We start from the raw sequence: 24,109 nt of genomic DNA on the forward strand, positions 1-24,109 counted from the left end.
CCTAAATCTAGCCGGCAATGCATGAAATGATTTATATTTCACACATTTGCTAAGCATTCTATAGACTGCCAAATGAGAAACCGAAAAAGTGTTAAAGAAATCTCTAATTCATTTTGAATATCACGTGGCAAGGCACGACTTTTAACCCGCGATACGGTCGCCTCAGGCTTACAATTTGTCAGTTGCACTTTCCAGTTTGTTTGGGAGTGTCCATGAAAATGTAGGAGCAAGCCGTAGTCTTGGAGAAGGACATGAAACAACGATTCGACGATGACCTGTCCAAAATTCGAGTTAATGCTGCAAAAAACAGTATTTTCTTATCGAAAATATTTACCAGAAATTAAGAAATGATGTTCAAAAAGCCAAAATGACAGCAGACCTACAGTAAGCCTCTAGAAGCTTGAACTAATGGAAGATCTTATGGCCTCTTTGTGGGTATATCTATGGCAATTATTTCTTGGAACTATTGGCTATGAGGCAGAAACACCCAAGCATCCCCAAATATGGCTTCCCCTGGAACCCTTCATGTCTGTAAAAGATTACATTCCTAAAATCTTTTATTTTTTTTTTAACCCATGCCCTCTCTCCCTTAAATGTATTTGTTTTTTTTATTGAGTCATTGCTTGTCTATACATTTTATTGAGTCAGTTTGTGTCTATGGCATATTTCTGCTGCACGAGGTCAGTCCTGCAGTAAGCTACTAATAAAGAGAAATACGTTTTTAGAGAGACATGAGCGACGCTTTGCTGTTTTTCCTATCTCACACATTGCTTGTATTAAATTTACTCACTGAACATGTCATGTTCTCAACTGCATACATGCCTTGTTTCCTCACATCCACTTTATCTTTACTGACTATCTGCTTCTTTAGGCTCCATTCACACAGCAGAATTTGCCGCTGATTTAGCAGCAAATTCTTCCACAATCCTCCCATGTTTTTAGTGAGAGGCCGAGATCGATTTGGTCAATTATCGGCATTTTGCTTCAGGAAGGCAGTGGGCAGAACATGACAAGGAGTCAGAGAAAAATCTCCCCATATAATTACTCTTCATTTTCAAGTCTGAACAGTCTCTTTTCCTTTTTATAAATTATTTATATGTTTAATAAAAATCATCAGAAAAAAAAAAGAAATGAGTATTTCTATAATTGCTAAATATATAATCAAAGTCTAATTCTGCCCCATTGAGGATGTGAGCTGCATCAGAACATGAAATATTACGGGATTCACAGAAAACTGCAGTCATTTGTAAAATGATTTTTACTAATTATATCTGGAGGAACAGCTGCTGCTGGAATCACAGATATTAGTAGTACAAGGCCTTAATGGAGGAGGCTGGAGGATAAATCTTAAAAAGAGAGCTAAACAGTAAACTAGATAAGAAGAAAAACTCCACACACATTGAAGAAACAAAAAAAAAAAAATCTATTTATTCAATGCGACTTAGATCAGATGAGATCATGCCCAAACAAGTAACTTGATATTGGCTGACATTTAGAGAATGCAATCATCTGACAGGACAGACTGAGACCTCTCTGTGTATGGTAGACTATAGGCCATTAGCCTGGAGGCCAGCCCAGCTGACGTCCTCCAAGAATATGCAGGTGAACGTGGTACACAGACTGGCCACCATCTGGCCCTTCATTCAAAACCATGCGGTAGCCATTTGCTAGGCCTAGATCAGCAGCACATTTTTTTCCAACAATCATCAGATGTCCTAGGAGCTGCAAAGAGAAAACAATAGAATTTAATTCAGATGCACGGCACTATTCACATTGTCAGAAAATATTTCTCAACATAATAGAAAAGCGTGTACAGATCCAGAGACACTGTATGGAGAGAACACAGATCTAGAAAACTTCCACTTCCAAGTCAATTGTCACCAAACAAAGGTGACCTAACTCACCTTCTCTCAGCATGGTTTGTAAATGCAGCTTCATAAGGATAACAATTATTTCTGCCATTCACAGGATGACCATTACAATACAAAGGATGACCATTATTTCTACCATCTTAAAGGGGCTAGATCATTGGGAAAAGTCATTTTGAACTAATCACATCCTTGCATAGGCGTTAGAAAGCCTATTCCACACCTACCTATAGTATGTAAATTGCCTCAGTGATTTTTGAATAAGTCCGTTTTTATTCATATGCTAATTAGACCGGGGTGGACGATGCTTCGTGCACAGTCTTTGCTATTGTTCCCTATGGGAGTATATGCACAGGCTGCTGCTGATGATGATGACTCAGCTTCCTGTTTGCACACAAACATAGGAGATGATAGCAGAGACGAGTGCTGCTGGGAACTTCCTGTGCTGGCTGGAAGCTCATTAGCATATGAAAAAAACTGACTTATTCAGAACCCACTGAGGCAATTTACATACTAAAGGTAGGTGTGGAATAGCATTTCTAAAGGCTATGCAAGGATGTGATTTGTTAAAAATGACTTTTCCCAATGATAGAGCCCCTTTAACAATAACTAGTGCAAATGTTCTCTTATAATATGCTCACAATAGCTCCGAGACTACAATAAAACCTTCATCCCATGATATTGATTACAATTTCTCTTATGTTGCAGAGTTGGAATGAAATATAATATGCAAACAGAACCTGTGATGTACTAAGAGCTAATCTTTTTGTTACTATACAACATGAACAGGACAACAATACTATTAATCTGCCATTATAGAAATCATAATGCCAAACTATGGACAGGAGAGTAACCTATCCCATTAGAACGTTTCCCATAAAACAATTTTATTAAATTTGTTAAAATTGTATCCCCTGAAAAAACAAACAAAACAGAAAATCAAACACCCACAAACCAGTGTACAAAAATGTGATCGCCCCCCTGTTTTTGGAGATCAAAACCAACGGCCAAAATAGCCCAAAATTAAGTCCCTCAGAAAAGTAAGACCACTGATACTGTGGCTCCCGGATTCCTTTTAAATCCTTATGGAGTGTCACACCGATGAATAAATCATCCGCGGTCATAAAACAGAGACAGCCCTGGATCCCGACCCTTGTTAATTTTTCACCAGTCGGACCTACAAGTATAGGCTACAAACTCTTCTCTGGACTTAACTGAATTGCTACCTAATAAACATCTACAAATGCCACCTGACGCGTTTCAGTGCCCCATAGATGCAGTTCGGGGCATCTCCTCTGAGGTAGGATTAAGATAGAAAAAATGGCTATCACTCTATCATTGTGCAAATTATTTAGCCGGTTATATGGAGCCTCAGCTGTACACTAATGCCGGCGGGGAGCGGGGGGGTTTAGGATGAAAAACCAAAGAATCATTCCCTCCATATAACAGGCTAAATAATCTGCACAATGATAGTGATTTTTTTCCATCTTAATCCTACCTCAGAGGAGATGCCCAGAATTGAATCTATGGGGCATTGAAACGCATCAGTGGCATTTTTAGATGTTTATTAGGTAGCAATTCAATTAAGTCCAGAGAGGAGTTTGCAGCCTATACTTGTAGGTCCGACTGGTGAAAAATTAACAAGGGTCGGGATCCAGGGCTATCTCTGTTTTATGACCGCGGATGATTTATTCATCGGTGTGACACTCCATAATGTTTTAAAACGAATCCGGAAGGCACAGTATCAGTGGTCTTACTCTTTCTGAGGGACTTAATTTTGGCCGTTGTTTTGATCGTTTTTATCTCCAAAAACAGGGGGGAGGGGCAATCGAATTTTTGTACACTGGTTTGTGGGTGTTTGATTCTGGTTTTCTGTTTTGTTTGTTTTTTCAGGAGATACAATTTTAACAAATTATTTAATAAAATTGTTTTTATGGGAAACGTTCTAATGGGATAGGTTACTCTCCTGTCCATAGTTTGGACAATAATTTTGTGTTAGATTATAGAAATCATAAACACAAATCAGACCATAGAACAGTAAAAGTGGCAAATTTTTGGCACAAAAAGTTGTGTACAGTGAATCATAATTCATTTGTTTCAATCCATTTTTAATTTTTTAGATTGCATATTATTTTATGTGATATGTTTTTATGTTTTGGGATAGCCATTTTTTTCTGAGCTGTTGTTCTAAGCTGTAAACATCAGTTCAGAGATTTCTGGCAGGGAGGGGGACATAAAAAGAATTGTCAGAAAAGGATTCTTAGTTGGGAATGGTTCCATATATTGACATACCATGTATGTTTCAATTATGGGAATAGTTTTCTTTCTCAATTCTAACCTCCCCTTTTTCCCTCTCCCCCTATAATCTGCCTTGCGTCCTTAAGACAACTGGGGTGTTCTTGACCTGCATTTACCAATTTCCACAATCTAACCATCACTTTCCCTCCATAGGCCGGGGCCCCACAGGAGAGAAACACTGCAATTTGCCTACAGCAGAAACGCAGCGGGAAAAACCGCAGCGTTTTACAATAAAGGCAAAGTGGATGGGATTCTAGTGAATCCCATGCCCACTTTGCCGTGAAAATTGCCGTGTAGACACGCTACGATTTCCAAAACTGATGCGGTTTTGGAAATTACAACATGCCAATTATACCTATGGAAACGTCGGGAGTTTTCCCATAAGTATAATTGTAACAGAAAGTCCGTGGAGGAAAACTATGCGAACTTTCTGATTCAAGTGCTGCGAGAAGAACCATAATGAGTTGCCACTGTGGTTTTTCCTGCAGCGCTTTTTTGCTGCGGGACGTCCTGTTAAGCTTTAGCCTTACGATCATGTCTTCTACCACCAGCTTTACATTTAGTCTATGGAAGACAACAAGATGGACTTACCCACCTTGTGGTAGTGTCAAGTCACTTAAACACGCTCACGAAATTCTGGTTTCTGAACCGCTCTTGGGCAACCCAATTACTTAACCTTCATCTGCTCAAATATCCTTAATGATAATGAACCTCATTAACACCACCGAAACCAGACTATTGGCATAGATGAATTAGTAAATCCCCACCAAAGTATGTAAGAAGTCTATTTGAGCTCTGCTACATCTGTACCTCTAGCAGTATTTGATCCTTGTTTGGTATACATATAGAGAAAAGACTTGATTTGCTTTATTTGCACTTGACTTTTGTAACTGACACTTATCTAGGTCTAGTAAATGACATTTCCTCTCTCCCTTCATCAGACATACACTATGATTTATACTCGCAGCTCCTTCAACTTGAAAATAAACTGGCTGCCTAGCTGTGGGTTTCTGTTCAGCTCCTGGTTTATACAGAATACATCAAAGTAAACCTGTCCCACTGCGATCTGTACGGCTGGAGGCAATGTATCCTCAATGGGCTGAAAGAGGCCGGTTATTAATCAATATCACAACAAGCTTTCACTTACAGCTTCATCAGCAGGATCCGCTTCTGAAATCCTGCAAATGGCCTTCTTAGGTACCACTAGGAAATGTGTCGGCGCTTGTGGAGAGATATCATGGAAAGCGATACACTACAAAAGAAGAAAATCAAGACACATTAAATAATGATAAGAATCCTGAGGCGTCCATGCTCTTACAATACAGGGATAGAGCGGCCTTTGTGTACATTCTGTAAGTAAAGAAATGAGAGGCTGGGAAAGATTACTGCACAGACCTACAGAGAGTACTGCACTCGATAGAACCGGTATATGCTAAGTCTGTGATGGTCAGTCTGCTGTACCTGGAGTAGATGCCTACGCACCATATATTGATGGCCTATACCAAGGGTAAGCCATCAGTATTATATTTCAGACAACCTTTCTATAGCCGATCTCTTTATTTTAATTCTTGCTTATTCTGAGCTTAGGAGTCCAGTGGGCAGTCCTACTATATCAGAATGTAGACTTATACAATCACAATCACAGATAAGACCACCTACTGGACTCCCAAGAGGAGAACAAGCAGAGATTAAGATGAATGAAATAGAAGTTATAGTAAACCTTTTCCCACAAAGCTGTATATCTATCTTCTCAGCATCCCTTGCCCTATATAACATGCTGCCCATATTCTCGCCATGACAAGTCCATTTTAATTCTAATATGGGCATCAGAAATGAGGATCAGGGCTATCCTGGAGTTTAGTAAAGAGAAGACTGCCTCTTCTACACGGTGCGTACTATACCAGGACTTTGAAGGTCAACATAGTTTCATATTCACTGTGACAATAAGTATACTCATCACATAAGGTTACTATATGGTGAACATATCAAAGTGCTTCACCATCATTTGCTATGGTAGGATCACCATCATGGTACAATTATTAGCAACTATTCTTTTATGGGCAAAAATTGCTATGGAACCAAAGGGTGTCCAATAGGCAATACAGCAAAATGGAGGTGTCAGTTATCCTTACATGCCTGTTTCAGTAAGTATTTGTAATGCTTACACATCTCTTTATACAGCTCTGTGATATGCTGTCCTTTAGTTGTTCCTCTTGTCATCTGAAAGTGCACAAGCACAGTCTGACACACACTATAGACAAGCTAAATGGTAACCCCCAGTTGTTAATCAAACATTTCCAGGAGGTATAACAAAGTAAGGACACAACACAGTCATGAAGCAGAAGGTGTCCCAGAATAATTTTTGCTAAATAGCAGCAATGGAACTATTCAGTGTCCTGTAAATGTTTTACACCAAGAAACAACATTAGGAAACATGGACTTTGTGTATGCGTCCACCAGAATGTATCCCAATGTCTAAAATGTAACTAAAATACAACAGAGTTGCATGAACAGTATTCACACACGGCAGACTCCCCAGATTTCTACATTCAGCTTCAGCCCACATAATCTAAAGACACAAAAAAGATCTACTAAAACCCTGTGACCCCTTTATATGAAGATGGTGAACTAAACTACAATGTAAAGAACAGAACCACGGTAAATACAGGCCTGGGGACCTAAGTAGCTTCTGTATATCCTGACCCTCATGTGCAGGCCTTGTCTTCAGGGATACAGATCAATAAGAGGATTCTGACAGGTCTGCAGTTCCACAGAAAGCAGGGAGGTACAGTGTGGGGATCCACTGACAAAGATCTAACCAACTGTAGGGCAACATAGTGGCTCAGTGGTTAGCAGTGCAGCCTTGCAGCGCTGGAGTCCTGGGTTCAAATCCCGCCAAGAACAACATCTGCAAGGAGTTTGTATGTTCTCCCCATGTTTGCGTGGATTTTCTCCCATTCTATAAAGACATACTGATAGATTTTTTTTTTTTTTAAATGTACATTGTGATCCCTATATGGGGCTCACAATCTACATTTTAAAAAAAGTAAAAAATAAAAAGCTCTAACCAACTGTCTGGCACTTACGTTCCTTATGTTTGCTTATTTTTTTTGGTCACTTCCAATACATCAGTTTCAAGACCTGGCTGTTCACTTGATTGATTTTAGCAGCAATTTAATTTTTAAATGAAAAATTGCAGTCAACGATAGATCCCATAATAGGTAGAATATTAATAAAAACCTCAACTGGTATGAGGTACCCCTGTTCTCTCACTAGATCCGATGCACACTTATGTACAAGAATGGAATTCTATGCCAGTCAGAGACTGTCACAGATTGTAGATTTCCTACTCACGTCATGGGTTACTATAAACGTCAGGCTAAGCCACCCACATTTGCAGAAAGCGGGCAAGGCCCTGAAAGGTGTACATGGCACACCTCAAACATGAAAGCCAAAAACATGACACCCCCATCCCCAATACTCTCTCAGCTTTAGACTGTCTCCTGTTTGCATGGTCTTCAACTGCACCAGATTTTCCAAACTGTCTGATGGTGTTAGTCATCTGTTGCACTTTTAGACAGTGTGGTCTAATTTTACGCCACAGCAATGCAAAATTAAACATGCCCCTTTGATAAGCTCACCCTTTCCAAACTGCTCAACATGTGGGTGAAACCAATTTGCAGAGAAGGTTAGAAAGTGTATAAAGTAATACAATAAAATGATTGTTTAAGCATGTACTCTAGAATTTATGCCAGAATTCTTCTGCATTTTCATTTGTTACTATGGACGTTCATTTGATACTATGGATTTATAGAACCAGGCGTCATGACATCTGTCTGTAGAGAAGGTTTTAGACATTGGCAGCTTTCATGCAGACTGTAAACATATCCCCTATGACAGGTGCTGGGTGTATCTCAGAGGATTGCATTTAGAAATTAAAATTAATCGGAAATTTGTCAAAACCCAGAACATTGTTAAACTCTCACACATATCACCTTTCATAAAGGGTATTACTTGGGCCACATTGAGCTGGTATATTTTAGGCCTCATTCAGACTGCACTATTCTGGTAAGTATTTTGCATCACTATTTCACAATGACAAACATTTGTAATGTGCTTTTCCCCAAAGTGCAGGAATTATAGAGGAATTACTGTATTTTGCAGACTATAAGGCGCACCGGACTATAAGGCGCATTACCCATGAGCGCCTTATAGTCCTGCCTAGGTCCATATATAAGGCGCACCGGACTACAAGGCGCAGCGCTGTCCGGTGCGCCTTATATGATTGAAAGCGGCGGCCGGCAGACTTTGCCGGCGGCCGCTTAACCCCCCGCGTGCCAGCCGCTTCTATTCATTTCAATGGCACGCTTCCATTGAAATGAATGGAAGCACTCGGCACACGAGGAGTTAAAGGGATTCTACCTTTAAAAGAACTTCCTTCTTGATCACGTTGGAATAGCCTTAAAAGACTATTCGTCTCTTACCTTTCCCATAGCCAGCGCCGCCTTCTCCCTGAGCTGTGTTCGCGCATTCCGTGTCGTCTTCTTTGGGCCTCATGGATGACGCATGCGCAGTCGGCTCTAACAGGCTCTCGCAGCCAGAGCCGACTGCGCATGCGTCATCCATGAGGCCCAAAGAAGACGACACGGAAGGCGCGAACACAGCTCAGGGAGAAGGCGGCGCTGGCTATGGGAAAGGTAAGAGACGAATAGTCTTTTAAGGTTATTCCGACGTGGTTAGGGGGAAGAAGTTCTTTTAATGGTAGAATCTAGAGTTGAGCGAGTACTGTTCGGATCGGCTGATCCGAACAGTACTCGCTCATCTCTAGTAGAATCTCTTTAAGCAGCGGCCGCCGGCAAAGTCTGCATGCCGCTTCCATACATTACAATGAGAGCGCGCTATTCAAATAGTTAGAGATGAACGAATACTATTTGAATAGCGCGCTCCCATTGCAATGTATGGAAGCGGCATGGAGACTTTGCCGGCGGCCGCCGCTTAACTCCTCGCGTGCCGCCGCTTAACTCCTCGCGTGCCGCCGCTTCAAGCCTTATATAAGGCGCACCGGACTATAAGGCGCACTTTCGATTTCTGAGGAAATCGAAGTATTTTATGTGCGCCTTATAGTCCGGAAAATACGGTAGTGGTTGCCATATTGGCACTCATCCTCAACACCCACAAGAGTCAGTTGTTTTAAAGGAAGCAAATTTACTCATCAGTATTTTGGGCATGTGGGAAGAAACCAGAGTATCCGGTGTAAGTGAAGACCAGGAGTGGAAAATAAAACAATGAAGAAATGAAATACTCTCCACTGTATTTTTTGTGTAGGTTCCATTCCAGGTTTTGGCTTACTAATGTAAAATACTGGCCAGAATTCTGCAGTGACGAATGAGGCCTTACAGCCAGCTAGTAAACATAGTACCATTCTCAAAATGTGATTAAACAGGACCTTTCACCAGCTCCGCCAAGTCCAGCAGAACAGTTGCAAAAGAAAAAAGTCTCGATCTCACCATATGAGTAAGCTCCAGGATAACCTGATTCACCAGCAGAACAGTGCCCCTTTACTGCTCCTACCTGACAAGACAGATCCTAAATAACATATCAGGCACCAAAACTAAAAGCACTACCGACTGCTCAGGAACAAGGAGGAGGAAGAGGAAAAAGACATCTAACTACGCTTGACTTGGTGAAAATGGTAAATGGTCCTCTTTGAATCAATTATTGCAGCCCATATATCTGCTGCATTTGGCCGATAGCTAAACCCACTGACTCCTTTGAGCTTTCAGATAAGCAGTATGTCCAGCTTATTCCATCATAAACCAGAATAAATTAGGTCCAACAAGCAATCACTGGCACGGCCCTATCTGGTGTCGTTCCAATCTGCATCCAATATAAACTATGCCACTATACTTGCCACTATACGTGTTCAGTGTATCATTCGCGGGCTCTGTTTCCTCTCCTCTTTCCCTTGCTGTTGGGGTTCCTCAGGGCTCAGTCCTCGGCCCCCTGCTCTTTTCTCTCTACACAGCCCCCATTGGACAAACCATCGCCAGATTTGGCTTCAGGTACCATCTTTATGCTGATGACACCCAATTATACACATCTTCCCGTGACATCACCCCTGCACTCATACAGAACACCAGTGACTGTCTCTCTGCTGTCTCTAATATCATGTCCTCACTCTATCTGAAACTAAATCTCTCTAAGACTGAACTACTACTGTTTCCACCATCTAACAGATCTGTCCCTGATATATCCATTGCAGTCTCAGGCCTTACTATAACTCCTAGGCAGCATGCCCGCTGCCTTGGGGTCATATTTGACGCAGACCTTGCCTTCACCCCTCATATTGAATCACTCGCACGTTCATGTCACCTCCACCTCAAAAACATCTCCAGAATACGCCCTTTCCTTACCAGAGATACACTAAAGACACTTATTGTCTCTCTGATTCATTCTCGCCTTGACTACTGTAACTCCTTACTAATCGGTCTTCCCCTCACTAAACTCTCCCCTCTACAATCTATTCTGAATGCAGCGGCCAGGCTCATCTATCAGGCTAGACACTACAGCGATGCCTCTGGTCTGTGCCAGTCAATACATTGGCTGCCTATTCATTATAGAATAAAATATAAAGTTATCACCCTCATCCACAAGGCTCTCCATAATGCAGCACCTCCCTACATTTCTTCCCTCATCTCTGTCTACCGCCCAACCCGTGCTCTCCGCTCACTCAATGACCTAACACTTACATCCTCTATTATCAGAACCTCCCACGCTCGTATACAAGACTTCTCCCGAGCTGCACCACTTCTCTGGAATGCTCTACCCCGGACAATAAGATTAACTCCCAACGTCTACAGTTTCAAACGCAAACTAAAGACGCATCTTTTCAGACAAGCCTATCACAATTCCTAATGCACAAAATTGTCTGAACACTGTATAAGCAATGCCGCCCCTGCTACCTCTTGTGTCACCCCTCTACCTCATAGATTGTAAGCTCTTTTGAGCAGGGCCCTCAGTCCCATTGTGTGAAATGACGTTCTTTGTTATGTATGTCTGTATCTGAACCCTATAAATTGTACAGTGCTGCGGAATATGTTGGCGCTATATAAATAAAATGTATTATTATTATTATTATTAAAAGTCTTAAACAGAGCCTTGGCTGCTGAGCCAGACTATATCAAATGTCCACTGATAAGAAAGAGGCAGCGCTCACTATAAACTCCAGAAGAACTCTATTGTGTGTTGCAAATATAAAATAACATGCCCAGGCAGATTCTCTGCAACAGGCCATTTCACACTGACAACGCTTTAAAAAAGTATTCCCATCTCAAGGATCTGATCTATACTGTTAGTTTATGTAAATTTAAAGACTTTTCCTAAATATATTGCTTTAGAAATACTGCTTTGTTTGCCTGCTACATGAAATTATTCCTCCCATTGTTTACAGCGTCATGGCTGGGCGGTAAGGAACGCCCCTTCTCACAGTACAGCGCAATAGAGACTACTGTGAAGAAGGGCATTCCTGACAGACTGTCAAAAACGCTGTTCTGACACTGAATAGCTACGGTAACACCACAGAACGGGAAAGCCGATAGTACGCTGAATTCAGCGCAGTTGGCTTTCTAGCGGTGTATTACACCACATGTGCCCGAGGACGTGAAAGGTCCTCTTTAAAGGGTTATCCCATCTTGACAAACCGCTGCCAAAATGGGAATAACTGCTTATTCACAAGAACAGCGAAACAGTGCTGCTTTATGCTATGCCAATTGCTTCCATAGAGAAAAATGGAAGCTGTGAAAACAGTATACAACAGATGTGTTGCTTCCGTATCTCCCAGTTTATAGGTGTTACGTGAACAGCGTAAGGGCCCATTCACACGGGCACAGAGGGGGTGGATTGCATGTTGCCGCTAGCGAAAAAAAGAAACGAGCCGCCCTTTCTTCAGGAGGCAGCAACCTCCGGAGTCGGCCCATTCATTTGAGCTAACACCAGAGGAGGAAGCCGCAACCTCGACAATCGTGGCAGGTGGGTTTTGACCCGAGTGTGATGCGGCTCCCCGCATCACTCTCGGTGCCAAAACCCGCCCCACGTGTGAACTAGCCCTTATTGGGAATATCCCTTTAGTATTGTGTGGCAGTGATTTTTTGTGTATAATACTGGTATAAAGTAAACTAAGGCTGGGTCCTCACCTGCGTCTGTATTCTGCTTGGGGTTTTTGTCCCTGAACCCGCTTAAAAAATACAGATCGCAAGCAGAACTTTTCTCTCTGCATATTTCGTGCGGAAACCACATGAAACCCATTATAGTCTATGGGGTCTGTGTGGTTTTCTTAGGCTGCGTTAACGGGGTTTTTTGGTCCGGATTTTGACATAGAATCCACGCCAAAATCCGGATCAAAAAAACGCCTCCCACTGACTTCAATTGGTTCCTTTTTTCACGAGTGGTTTGTTCACGCTCACAGAAAAAAGAAGTGACCTGCCCTTTCTTGACGTGGATTCCGTGGCTGACTCAGCCGCGGAATCCGTGGTGCGGCGCTCCCTCCTGACTAGACCCATTCATTTGGGACTTATCTGGAGCGGAATGCCATGACTGGATGCTGGTGCACTGTATGCACTGCAGCAGCATCCAGTCGTGGCTAGCCGTTTTTTGGACAGGATTCTGAGGCGGCTTCTGCGTGAAAATCCGGACCAAAAAACCCGTGTGAACCCAGCCTTAGGTAACCGCTTTTTTATGCATATAGGTTTCCAAGCAGATTCCCTGAACGGAAACCTGAACACAGATGTGAACCAGGCCTTATGAATGAGTCAGAGCAGAAGTTAGCGTTGTTCTGTGGAAAAAGTCGATGGTTTGGCCTTAACAACGCTACAACCCTGGGAAAAAAAACGTGTTCTATAATTTATTCTGTGCAGTTTCTAGCCATAGCAGCAAAGGCACACATGAAGGTAACAACCAGGTTAAAAATCCATGGTATCTGAGTCACAGATAACACAATCGAGTTCCATACCTCCCAATCGTCCCAATTTCCACGGGACATTCACGAATTCGGTGTCCTGTCCCGCGGTCCCCGGGAGGTATGTCCCGATTTCAACTCATCGGCGTCCAGAGTTTAAATGAGTTGAGTTGAACACATATGCGAGTAAAGCAGGAGCTGTCACAGCTCAGCTCCTGCCTTACCGCTGCGCTCCGGCGTGCGTAGGCGCGATGTGATGATGTCACATCGGGCCTACAACTATGTGAGTGGAGTGAGAGAGCGGCAGGGGAGCGTTGGAAGGTGAGTAAGTATTTGTGTTAAACATTGAGGGGAACGTAATGTAACTGTATGAAACTGGGATCATATGGAGGGGGGAGAATGACATCACTTCGGGGCAGATGAAGGGGGGGGGGACGGCATGGCACTGGAGCAGATGAAGGGGGGGACATGAATCTGGGGGCAGAGATAGGGGGACATGAAACTGGGGGCAGATAAAGGGATTATATGAAACTGGGTTAGAGATGGAGGGAGGAAATATAATTTACAGATGACTATAGGAGGATTATAATGTGTGGTGGCAGTGCGCCGCATGTTTTGTCCCTCTTTCCGCTCTTCAAAAGTTGGGAGGTATGGAGTTCTACCATGGAGTTTACAAATCTGGGGCTGATTTTCAGCTTCAAAATATAGTCATGTGAACACTGCCTTAGACTTGCCATGCCTCCCATTTATAACCCTAGGATATATACTAGATGTCCACAAGGAACTATTGTAATGGCAGCAAGAAAATGAAGTGGTAGTACAAGGTGCACTCAGCCTGGAATAGCCCAGATCACTAATAGCGAGGCGTGCACATCCTCCATAGACAGCTGCACAACCCATTACACTACACGTTCCTCCCCCCAATATGCAGACAGTCTGTAAGATGCACAGTCCACATCACCCCATGCACACCACGTGTTACTGCCAGGATCCCCCGGGATCTCCCTGGATCCCTCCTGCACACGGCTGCACGTACTTGATCATCCTCAAAGAAGATGTTGGCCGGGATTTCCTTACGGATTATTTTCCCGAATATGGTGTCACCACCAGGACGGGCTGCCTGGGCTTTGCTGATCTCATCCGCCATGGCTGCAGCCCAGTGACAGACAGAACATGAGGGCGTGGCTTACGGCAAGTCAAGCGGCTCATAAACCGGCGACTTGTCGGCGCTATTCAATTTCGTAGCAGCTACATTGTCGGCCATTTTGGAATCGGGAATAATTGAATGCGTAAGTTAATAGTGTTTCCCATTTCAAAAATGGCGTTCAAACAACCCACGCATGTGGCGCAATGGGGGCGTGTCCACTAGCTTGTATTATGATTGGTCAGAAGGAACAGACCTGGAGATTGATGTCCTGGTGTGGGATGTGAGGGACATGGAAGGTAGAATGAAGGTGAGTGTTGTGTTGGGTTCGGGGCAGCGGCCTGTGTGGTCTCGTGTAGTTCAAGCAGAGAACATCATAGTCAGAGAAGGTTAACCACTTCAGGACTGGATTTCAGGTTATCGTGTAGTGTAATCCACATTATTGAGCTTTACTTATTATTGCAGCATGTTTATTGTGTTTTTTTACTTGTCTACATAAAGTTGTGCTAAATTAACCCTTGGCGGGTCTTGTCACTGCTGCATCCTTATTTCTCATATGTAGCTTTGCTTGATTGTACCTGGACAGGTTTGTTGTCAGAATTTTTGCAATGTGAGTTTTAAAGGGAGTCTATCATAAGAAAATCACCTTTAGACCTAATGGAACGTTGGAATAGCCTTTAAAAGGACAGACACGGACTGTAAAGAACGCATATGAGGTCCCATTTAGATCAATGCAAAATGTAGCGGACACAGCTAGTGTCAGATGCTAATGTCCGCGCTATCAATCCATTTACTGTCTCAGTCCAGTTCAACGGGACGGGTAAAGGTGGAAATAAAACTCTCTCAATGCATTTCGATAAGTTATCTCATTAGGAGAGGATAATTCTTAGGGTAAGTTCACACGGTCATAGTCCCGCACGGGTTTTGACACAGAGAGAGAAGCGGCGAGCCGCGTCTCTCTCTGGTTAAAACCCGCCTGCCGCGACCATCTTGGTCGCGGCTTTCCCCCCCTATGTCAGATCAAATGAATGAGCCGACACAGGAGGGTGCTGCCGCTGAAGATAGGACATGTCGCTTCTTTTCTCCGCTAGCAGCAGCCCGCCGCTAGCAGAAAAAAGAAGCCCGGCGGTCTGCAAAGACCACCATTAAAAAGGGGGCGGATTTTGAAGCGAAATCCGCTGTCAAAATCTGCCCACGTGTGAACGAGCCCTTATAGGTGTCTAAGACGTAGATGCAATCTTGAGGTTATAACCGATGGTGGGAGCCAGTACTCAGTGTCAAACCCTGGGGTTTAAATAGAGCCCATATGCACAGAGGACACGCCTCCCTTACTGACATCATGGACGCATCCACCAATCACCAAGTGAATGCCTCCTCCAGCCTGGGAATCCCCTGGCTATCCTTGATATTAAACAAACAGTAAGAAGAAGCTCCTGGTAAGTATGTGATATGAAGGGTAGATACACTATTTATTTACAGGAAACCTCCATAAGAATTATTATATTACCTGTGAATTACAAGGCAGGTGTCACATCTGTGTCAAAGTCTCTGTTGGAGACTCGTCGCAAAGACCAACAAAAATCGGCCAAGAAAAAAGTCCTGTACAGAGGACTAGAGATGAGCGAGTACTGTTCGGATCAGCCGATCCGAACAGCACGCTCTCATAGAAATGAATGGACGTAGCCGGCACGCGGGGGGTTAACCAGCCGGCCGCCGTCAAAGCGGAAGTACCAGGTGCATCCATTGATTTCTATGGAGCGTGTTGTTCGGATCGGCTGATCCAAACAGTACTCGCTCATCTCTACAGAGGACTTATTACTCTGCCTCTTTCAGTTTCAAAATGGCGGACACTCCATGGGCCTCCTTTTTTTTTTCTTTGTACAACCCAAAGTTGTATAGTGTGCCAAGGCCATACATCACTATTAGAGATGAGCGAGCAGTATTCGATCGAATACCTCGCTCCCATAGGAATGTAAGCGGCCGAACACCAAGGGGTTAAGTGCAGTGAATATTTGATGCGCTTAACCCGTTAGTGTTCGGCCGCTTACACGCATTCCTATGGCAGTGAGGTATTCAATCAAATACTACTCGCTCATCTCTAATCCCTATAGCTGCAGTGAATAATCTGTCTGTGAGATTATTATTAGATAACAGGACAAGTGATGTGCAGGAAGTGAATTGATCGTACGTGTTCTTTTCTGGTGTTTTAATAGGTTCTGAAGCTGTTTAAAACCCTACACAGAACAAGACAAAATGTGTTCCAAAATGACTTGCGGGCATTAGATGGTAAGTGAGATATGTCTAAATCCTAGTAAGGAGGCATTTGTGTTATGGTCATGTTATAGAGTGGAGAAATGGGTCATTGCCCCATGACCATCATTCCCATTCTTTACTGTATCATGCTATCATAGCTTAGAAACACTGCATCACCCACTTCCCTCCGCTCTGAATAGCTTAGAGTTGTCATGTGCTATCTATCGTCTCTATATGCAGAGATATCTTAGATGGGATGCTTTCAGTCACTGACAGGACAGCCCCTAGATTTCTCACAATAGAAACCGCATAGATTTCAATGGACAAATAACAATTTATACAGAATCTTTTCCCACAGGCCCATGTATCAATCTGCTCAGCTCTTTCTCTCTGCGCTCTGCAGATTTTACAGCATTTTATATGTGACAGGTTAATATAATAATACATTTTATTTATATAGCGCCAACATATTCAGCAGCGCTGTACAATTTGTAGGGTTCAAATACAGACAGAAAGATACATTACAAAGAAAGTCATTTCACACAACGGGACTGAGGGCCCTGCTCGCAAGAGCTTACAATCTATGAGGGTGACAGGTTCTTGTTAAGGCCGGAGCCATATGTTGCAAAAAAACCCTGTGTTTTGGCCAGCAGGAAATGTTGCATTTTACAGTACCTGCAAATTGGATGAAAAAAATTGTAGAAAAAAAAATTTCAGCATATCAATTATACCTTATAGAAACACTGGTGTTTTCCATATAGGTATAATAGGCGCAGAAAGTCTGCAGAATGTTTCCGCTCCGGTCTTTTCCGCCGCATTATGTCTATAGCGCACTACATGGGGGTTTTCTAGCACTAGTATGTTAATGACCTGTCCTTAGGATAGGTTATCAATATGTGACCAGAGGGGTCCAACACTCTAGCAGAAGAGGCTGCAGCACAGTGCTATACATATCATAGAGCTGTGCAGCTCAGCCCTAGTCACGTGAACGAAACTGAGATGCTGCTGTTGCGCTATGTCTTATTACGTCATCCGTACAAGGAAGAGGCTGCAATACGTATTTATTTGTTATATCTCATTTTTATTATATTTTAGCCGCCAGACAGAAAATCAATGAAGAATTCCGGAAAAATAAAAATGAAAGTGCTCCCGAAAAAATATCTGAAGTAAGTGTCGTTTAACATTAATACAGCTTTTCAGAAAGTAGATTTTCAAATATTTCTGTATGCTTGTGAACGGAATAAAAAGACTCAGAAAGTCATATTTTTTACATATATATTTCTGTATCTGTTCTTTAGACTCTGCTTTCTGAGCTTCTACCTCAGTACATTGTGAGCATGCAACACTATGCGTCTGTACATGTCTAGTGGTCAGGAAAAAGGACAGAACTTTTATGCTATGTTCTCACTGATGTAGCATAGGTTTATAACATGGGAATATACACTGCAAAACCTTCCAGCCATATATCTCCAACAGAAAATATAAACTTAATGTGAACAAAGCCTAAGATGGCTCATGTTTCTTTTTTGCTATTACTCTAATAGCATTTTTCAGACTTCTGTATTCAGACCTTGCTTAGGCTGCGTTCACTGACAGCACTAAACTGAACTCCGATCAGTTTTACCAAGCCATGGTTAGACAGTAAATTTGGCCGATTTACAAACTGTTTTTTCCCTTCCTAAACACGTCCCTTCCCATCTGATACAGGCTACAAAAGTGATTTTCCAGGCATAGTATTGATGACTTATCTTTGGGATAGGTTGTCATTGTCAGATTGGCACACCCAGGGGAACATATCATGTTTCTTGAAGTGCTTGCTTAGGTCTTAATGCTGTGCTTTTAGTGTACTTCATTACTGTTTGATCATTTTTCCCTGGGTACTTTAATGTAGTTTATTAGTATAACATATATTGAGGAATGCAGTTCTAGGTCATAGGTGAAAGGTAAGTTTGCTATAACAACATGACCTTAAGTTTCTTCATCTTGAGTAAGTTTGCTTGTAGTGTTATTTCTATCGGCTGCCACTTATGACCTGCTGGTTTCTCACTTTGTTGTGGCCAGCACAGGCCTCAGCGTTATCCTTAAGGAGGACCTTTCACCACCTCAACGAATTTGAGTTCCCCCACCTTTCCCAAGCAACAAGCACAGTTAGAATCAGTGTCTGATGTGCTATTTAACCTCAGTAATGTCAGGTGGGCGATGTCAGGCAAGGGGTGTGATTCAGAGCACCAATCAGAGGCAGCCAGTGTCAGAGCAGAATCACATCCATTGTCTGCTCCTGCCTGACACCGCCCTCCTGACAATACAGATATAAATAGCATATTAGACACCAAAACTAACTGCATTGATTGCTCAGGAATGGTGGGGGCTGTGCCAAAATCAGTGAGGCAGCACCTAGTAACTGATGTATAGAGTTGGATTTGTTGTAGGTTGTGAAAGGTCCTCTTTAATGCAGGCTCATACCACAGTGAGAAGTGTTTGAAGATGCTGAACTAAACATTATATGTTCTTTGCTTACATCTTTTTGTATTTTAGCTGCTAAAAATTGGACAAGATGTTGAATATCTGCTGAGGACAACAGTTATCCAAGGTGTTCACACTGATTCTGATAGAATAGGTAAGCGTTCCTTTGCCATTCTAGGTGCTTATAAGGTTGGGTTAACACATTGTAAATTTATTGGAAAACCCACTATAAAGTAAAGTGCAATGCAAATGGGTTTACAACAAGCAAAACATACTGCATAAGAAAAAAGATGCAAAATAGCCTAGACATATAAAAGTGATATAACATTCTTTGTGACAAAACACGTTAAAAAAACAGGTCAAACATGACGTGCTACTACATCAATATCCAATATATCTAGAAATGCTGTGATATTGATGTAGTAGCACTTCATGCACTAATGTGTTTCTGGTTAAAGGGATCCTATCATTAAAAGTTAATTTTTTGTCCCTAACACGTAGGAATAGCCTTAAGAAAGGTTATTCGTCTCCTACCTTTAGATGTCTTCTCTGGGCCGCCGTTTATTATATAATCCGGTTTTTGTCGGTATGCAAATGAGTTATTTAGCATGCAATGGGGGCGGGCCCCAGCGCTCAAACAGCACTGGAGGCGTCCCCAGTGCTGCGAGAGAACTCTTCCGTGCCGCCTCCATCTTCTTCAGGAACGGGTCTTCTTCCGAGCGGTGGCTTCAAGCTTCTAGACCTAGGGCAAAGCCGACTGCGCATGCGCGCAACCACAAAAAAAATGGCCGCTTACAATACTGTGCAAGTGGCCATTTTTTGTGGCCGCACGCATGCGCAGTCGGCTTTGCCCGAGGCCTAGAAGTTTGAAGCCAACCCCCGGAAGAAGACACGAAGACGACCTGTTCCTGAAGTTGGAGGCGGCGCTGGAGAGTTCTCTCGCAGCATTGGGTGGATGCCCCCAGTGCTGTTTGAGCACTGGGGCCCGCCCCCACTGCTGCGAGAGAACTCATTTGCATACCGACAAAAATGATTATATACCGAATGGCGGCGCAGAGAAGACCTCTAAAGGTAGGATATGAATAGCCTTTCTTAAAGGGGCTGTCCCATCACAAGGATCCTATCTATACTGCTTGTTAATGTGGATTTAAGACTTTTCCTAAATACACTGCTTCAGCAGAACTGTCCACTATCTTACTTTATTCAATTCTTTGTGGTCACAGCCCTGACTTAGCTGCTCATGAGTCAAGTGATGTATCTGCTGCTCTCAGGGGGGAGGGAGGAGGGGCTAAGTGCACGGGAGCGAGCCTGTGTCTGTAGCTATTCCTGTGTCTACACCACGTGACCTAGCTTCCTGCTTTCAGATAAAGGAGGGGGGAAATGAGTGCTGGGGGCTTGAACCTGCAGTCATTTGATTGCAATTCCCATAGACGGCAATACAAATGTATTGCCGTCTATGGGACTTTCTGTATATTACTATTGCGCCTGGGGGGAGGGGCCGCTAATACAGACCCGGCATCCGCTGTAATAGAAAGGCGGATGCCGGGGAGGGTTAGATAACAGCACAGGTGCCGGGGCCTGCGACATCGCTACGCTCCTGCCCTGCATAACATAGGCGTCTTAACATCACTGTAGGTTGCTGGTTTTTCCAACCGTGAGCCCCGAAAGCACGGCTGGCGGAGGCTGAAGGACCTGCGATGACATCATCGCAGCCATGCGCGATGTTACCCAATTGGCACATGCGACGGAGGGGACGGTGCTGTAGAGGCTCAAGCCAGCTGCCAACCCTTCGTGCCAATCTCAGACTGGAGCGGCCGATACAGGGGGCAGAGCTACAGAATCTCACCCCGGCCGCCGCACAACACGAACAGCCGGCGTCCATCGGTGAGTCCGGCCGGGGCCCCAGGAACTGGCACATACCTCCCCAAAGTGCCGTCTACCCGTGGGGCCCCGTGCATGGCCATAGTTGCTATGCACAGACTCAGCGCGCTGGAGGACCATACAGTCTGGGGTTAAGCCGGGATCGCGGCTGTGGGGAGGGGGAGACCACGGTCGTCGAAGCCGGGCTCGCGGCAGGGGCTTGGAGGAAGGTGGGAGGAACCAGGGTCGCGCCAGGGGAGTAGGGTTTGGGGTGGGGGGCCACCAGGGTCGTGGATGGGAGGGGGAGGCCGCAGTCGGGGTACAAGGCAGGGGGGGAAGGAGGGGGAGAACGGGGTGGTGGGGGTGAGGAGCACAGGGTCGCGGGTAGAGGTGGGGCAGGGGAAGTGGGGGGGGGGGGGGAAGGGGAGGCTGGGGTAGCGGCAGCCGCAAGGCAATGGGGGAGGGGCCAGAGCCGCGCTGCAGGTGGGTCACGCAAGGAGGGAGGGGGTTGCAAACGAAGTTGCGGGTATTGCTAGTATTATATAATTTTTGGAAATGTAGGCTTTTTTGCATTTTTTTTGTTTTGTTTTGGTTGCTGCCTCATAGGGCAGGTGTATTTCCCAAAGTATACAGGGCAGTTGGGCTATGCGTATATTTTGGTTTATAAGAAAAAAAAATTGCCGTGGATTTTGGACATGTTCTGGATTCTCAGGTGACTGAATTCTATCTAGAAGTCTATATTCTGCCTATCTGTATCTAAAAACTGAAAATTGATTTTCCAGCCCCCAAAAAAAGACATGACTAAATATCTGGTTTATATTTCTGTTCTAGTTCTACAGCCAAGAGAAGAGGTCCTGCTAGACAATATGCCATACTGTGATTTGCCAAATAAATGACACTGCCTTTATGGGATTTTCAAATGTTTTAACCTTTTGTATTGTCCTTTATTTTATGGGCATGACATTGTTTCATAAATGTGCCACGGGAAATCGTGTACATTTGATTTAATGGAAGAAAACAACTTTTAGCTGCTTTTATGTCCATGCAATACACACATGAAAGAACAACATTTTATTTTTTATTTATCATCAGTGATATTCTGTAAATTATTGTACTTTAAATAAATAAAATATTTTTACTTCAGATCTGTTATGCTGTATTATACTTCTTTCTATTGTATTGTACACATGTAGCAGTGTGGGGAAGGTTGCTCGGTAGCAGCAATGATACGGACCCAGCCAGTCAGAGACAGGGACACAATATCTGTAGCAAACAGGTTTATTTAGAAAAAAACAGCAAAATATTTTTTTTTTTTACTTCCAGTACAAAATGAGCTAAATATAATATATTCTTAACTTCAGGCAAAAGAATGTAAAACAAAACCCTGCTTGTCTGAGCACTAACTAAACAATAAAGTTCTAACTGTACATGTAGCTTACTACAAACCACACGTGTAAACTAAAATAGCGCAATACAGTCTCACCAGAATCTGTGTGTCAGGACAGACCCAGGCACCTCCTCTCACTTCCAGGATCTGCCCTGAAGTGTAGGCTCTGCAGCCTTTTAAGGCCCAATAACGAGCCCAGGACCCACACCTGGGGCTGAGGCTTATTCAAGACCCGCCCTGGACCACACACAGCTCAGAAACCTGGGACTGTTATACTGGGACTCCAGCACTCTGCCTGTCACCTTCTCACACTTAATAGGATACGTTCACACTACTGTTATTAATGTCTGTTGCTCTTATCCATCATAAGATAAGAGCAACAGATGGTAATGGCAATAAAGTAACTAATGTAGGTGGAGCACCGTCTGTCTACATTCACTCTAATGTTAAAAAAAAAAAAAAATGACTTTTTTACCTTCATGTTATGTTACTTTTCTGATGGAAGAAAAAGTCCTACACGCAGATTTTTTTTTTTTCTTCCATTAAACAGGTAGACAATTGTGATGGCAGAAAGAAAGTTTGGGGTTTTGTTTTTGTTTTACATTAGAGTCACTTTATTGGCATGTCCATTGCTGTCATCCTATGACAGATGAGAGCAACAGACATTATTAAAGGGAGTCTCTCATTGGTAAACACATTTCTGAATAGCCTTTAAAAAGGCTACTCTACTGCTGCCTATATATCTTTAAGACACCCTGCCGTTTCATTATAAATCCCTATAAACATTTATGCTAACCAACCCCCCAGAGCACCCTGAGCATTCCCCGGGGCCTCCAAGTACCCCTCACCCCACGTCATACCTCTGTTCACACTCCTCCACTGCTTGTGCTCCATCTGCCCTCCTCCTCCCTGGATGTTCAGCCGCCCAGATCGTGCTCCAGCACTTGAAATCTTGGGAATGCGCAGTTCCGCTCCATTCAAAGCGGTACTGCGCATGTCCGAGCGCCATTTTGGTGTAGTTCACTATAGAACTGAGCAGTATGTTCAATTCTCCAGTGCTAAGTTTTATCAAGGAGAGACTCCCTTTAATGGTAGTGTGACCCGTTCCCTTAGAACGGACAATGAGCACCTCTGTAATGTGCAATGAATATCTATCTTTGATGATGGATTACAACTAGAGAGAATAGATGTCTATACACGTTTTGTTTAATGTTGACATCTAACTTCATGTTTTTGCTGAGAAGTGCAGAATTTAACCACAAGGTGGCACTCGAACACAAATTTAATTATTTTTAACATCTACACTGAAAAGCTGTGTTCACTTTGACATTTGGAGTCATTTCTGTTCTTCTGATCTACAAAACTAGATTTTGTCTTACAAAATACTGTAGGATACTACTTTGTAAGGACCACCAGTTGTTGTCGGATGTTATTTGTGAAATCTAAAATTGACTACATGCAAAGTAATTTAGTTTGCATCCTATTTGGGGGGGTGGGGATAGGATTATGCAGCAAGTCTACGATTCTCTATAGGACATGAAAAAAATGTTACAACAAATAATTTTAAAATTTTATTCTGGGTAAAGAATACAAATCATTGGTGGAAAAAAAGGAATTTGCTCCTAGCGCCACCTATTGGAATGGAGCTCCCTATAGATTAATACCAGGTTTTTCAAGAAACCAAAGATATATACAGTCCTATGAAAAAGTTTGGGCACCCCTATTAATCTTAATCATTTTTAGTTCTAAATATTTTGGTGTTTGCGACAGCCATTTCAGTTTGATATATCTAATAACTGATGGACACAGTAATATTTCAGGATTGAAATGAGGTTTATTGTACTAACAGAAAATGCGCAATATGCATTAAACCAAAATTTGAC

General features: G+C 43.1%; 2 protein-coding genes across 2 annotated transcripts; one reads left to right on the forward strand and one right to left on the reverse strand.

Annotated features, from left to right (window-relative positions):
• Positions 1-1,399: 1,399 nt before the first annotated feature.
• Positions 1,400-14,315, reverse strand: HINT1 (histidine triad nucleotide binding protein 1). Its single transcript, XM_075262449.1, has 3 exons — positions 14,156-14,315; positions 5,314-5,418; positions 1,400-1,722 (listed from the first exon to the last, which is right to left on the reverse strand). The coding sequence occupies exons 1-3, from the start codon at positions 14,264-14,266 to the stop codon at positions 1,558-1,560; spliced, it is 381 nt and encodes a 126-aa protein (XP_075118550.1). The 5' UTR covers positions 14,267-14,315; the 3' UTR covers positions 1,400-1,557.
• Positions 14,316-14,483: 168 nt separating this feature from the next.
• On the forward strand, positions 14,484-21,982 carry LYRM7 (LYR motif containing 7). Its single transcript, XM_075262450.1, has 5 exons — positions 14,484-14,573; positions 16,477-16,549; positions 17,612-17,682; positions 19,052-19,133; positions 21,671-21,982. The coding sequence occupies exons 1-5, from the start codon at positions 14,556-14,558 to the stop codon at positions 21,733-21,735; spliced, it is 309 nt and encodes a 102-aa protein (XP_075118551.1). The 5' UTR covers positions 14,484-14,555; the 3' UTR covers positions 21,736-21,982.
• The last annotated feature ends 2,127 nt before the right edge of the window (positions 21,983-24,109 follow it).

The sequence above is a fragment of the Leptodactylus fuscus genome, chromosome 1, assembly GCF_031893055.1.
Source record: "Leptodactylus fuscus isolate aLepFus1 chromosome 1, aLepFus1.hap2, whole genome shotgun sequence".
NCBI classification, from domain to species: Eukaryota; Metazoa; Chordata; class Amphibia; order Anura; family Leptodactylidae; genus Leptodactylus; species Leptodactylus fuscus.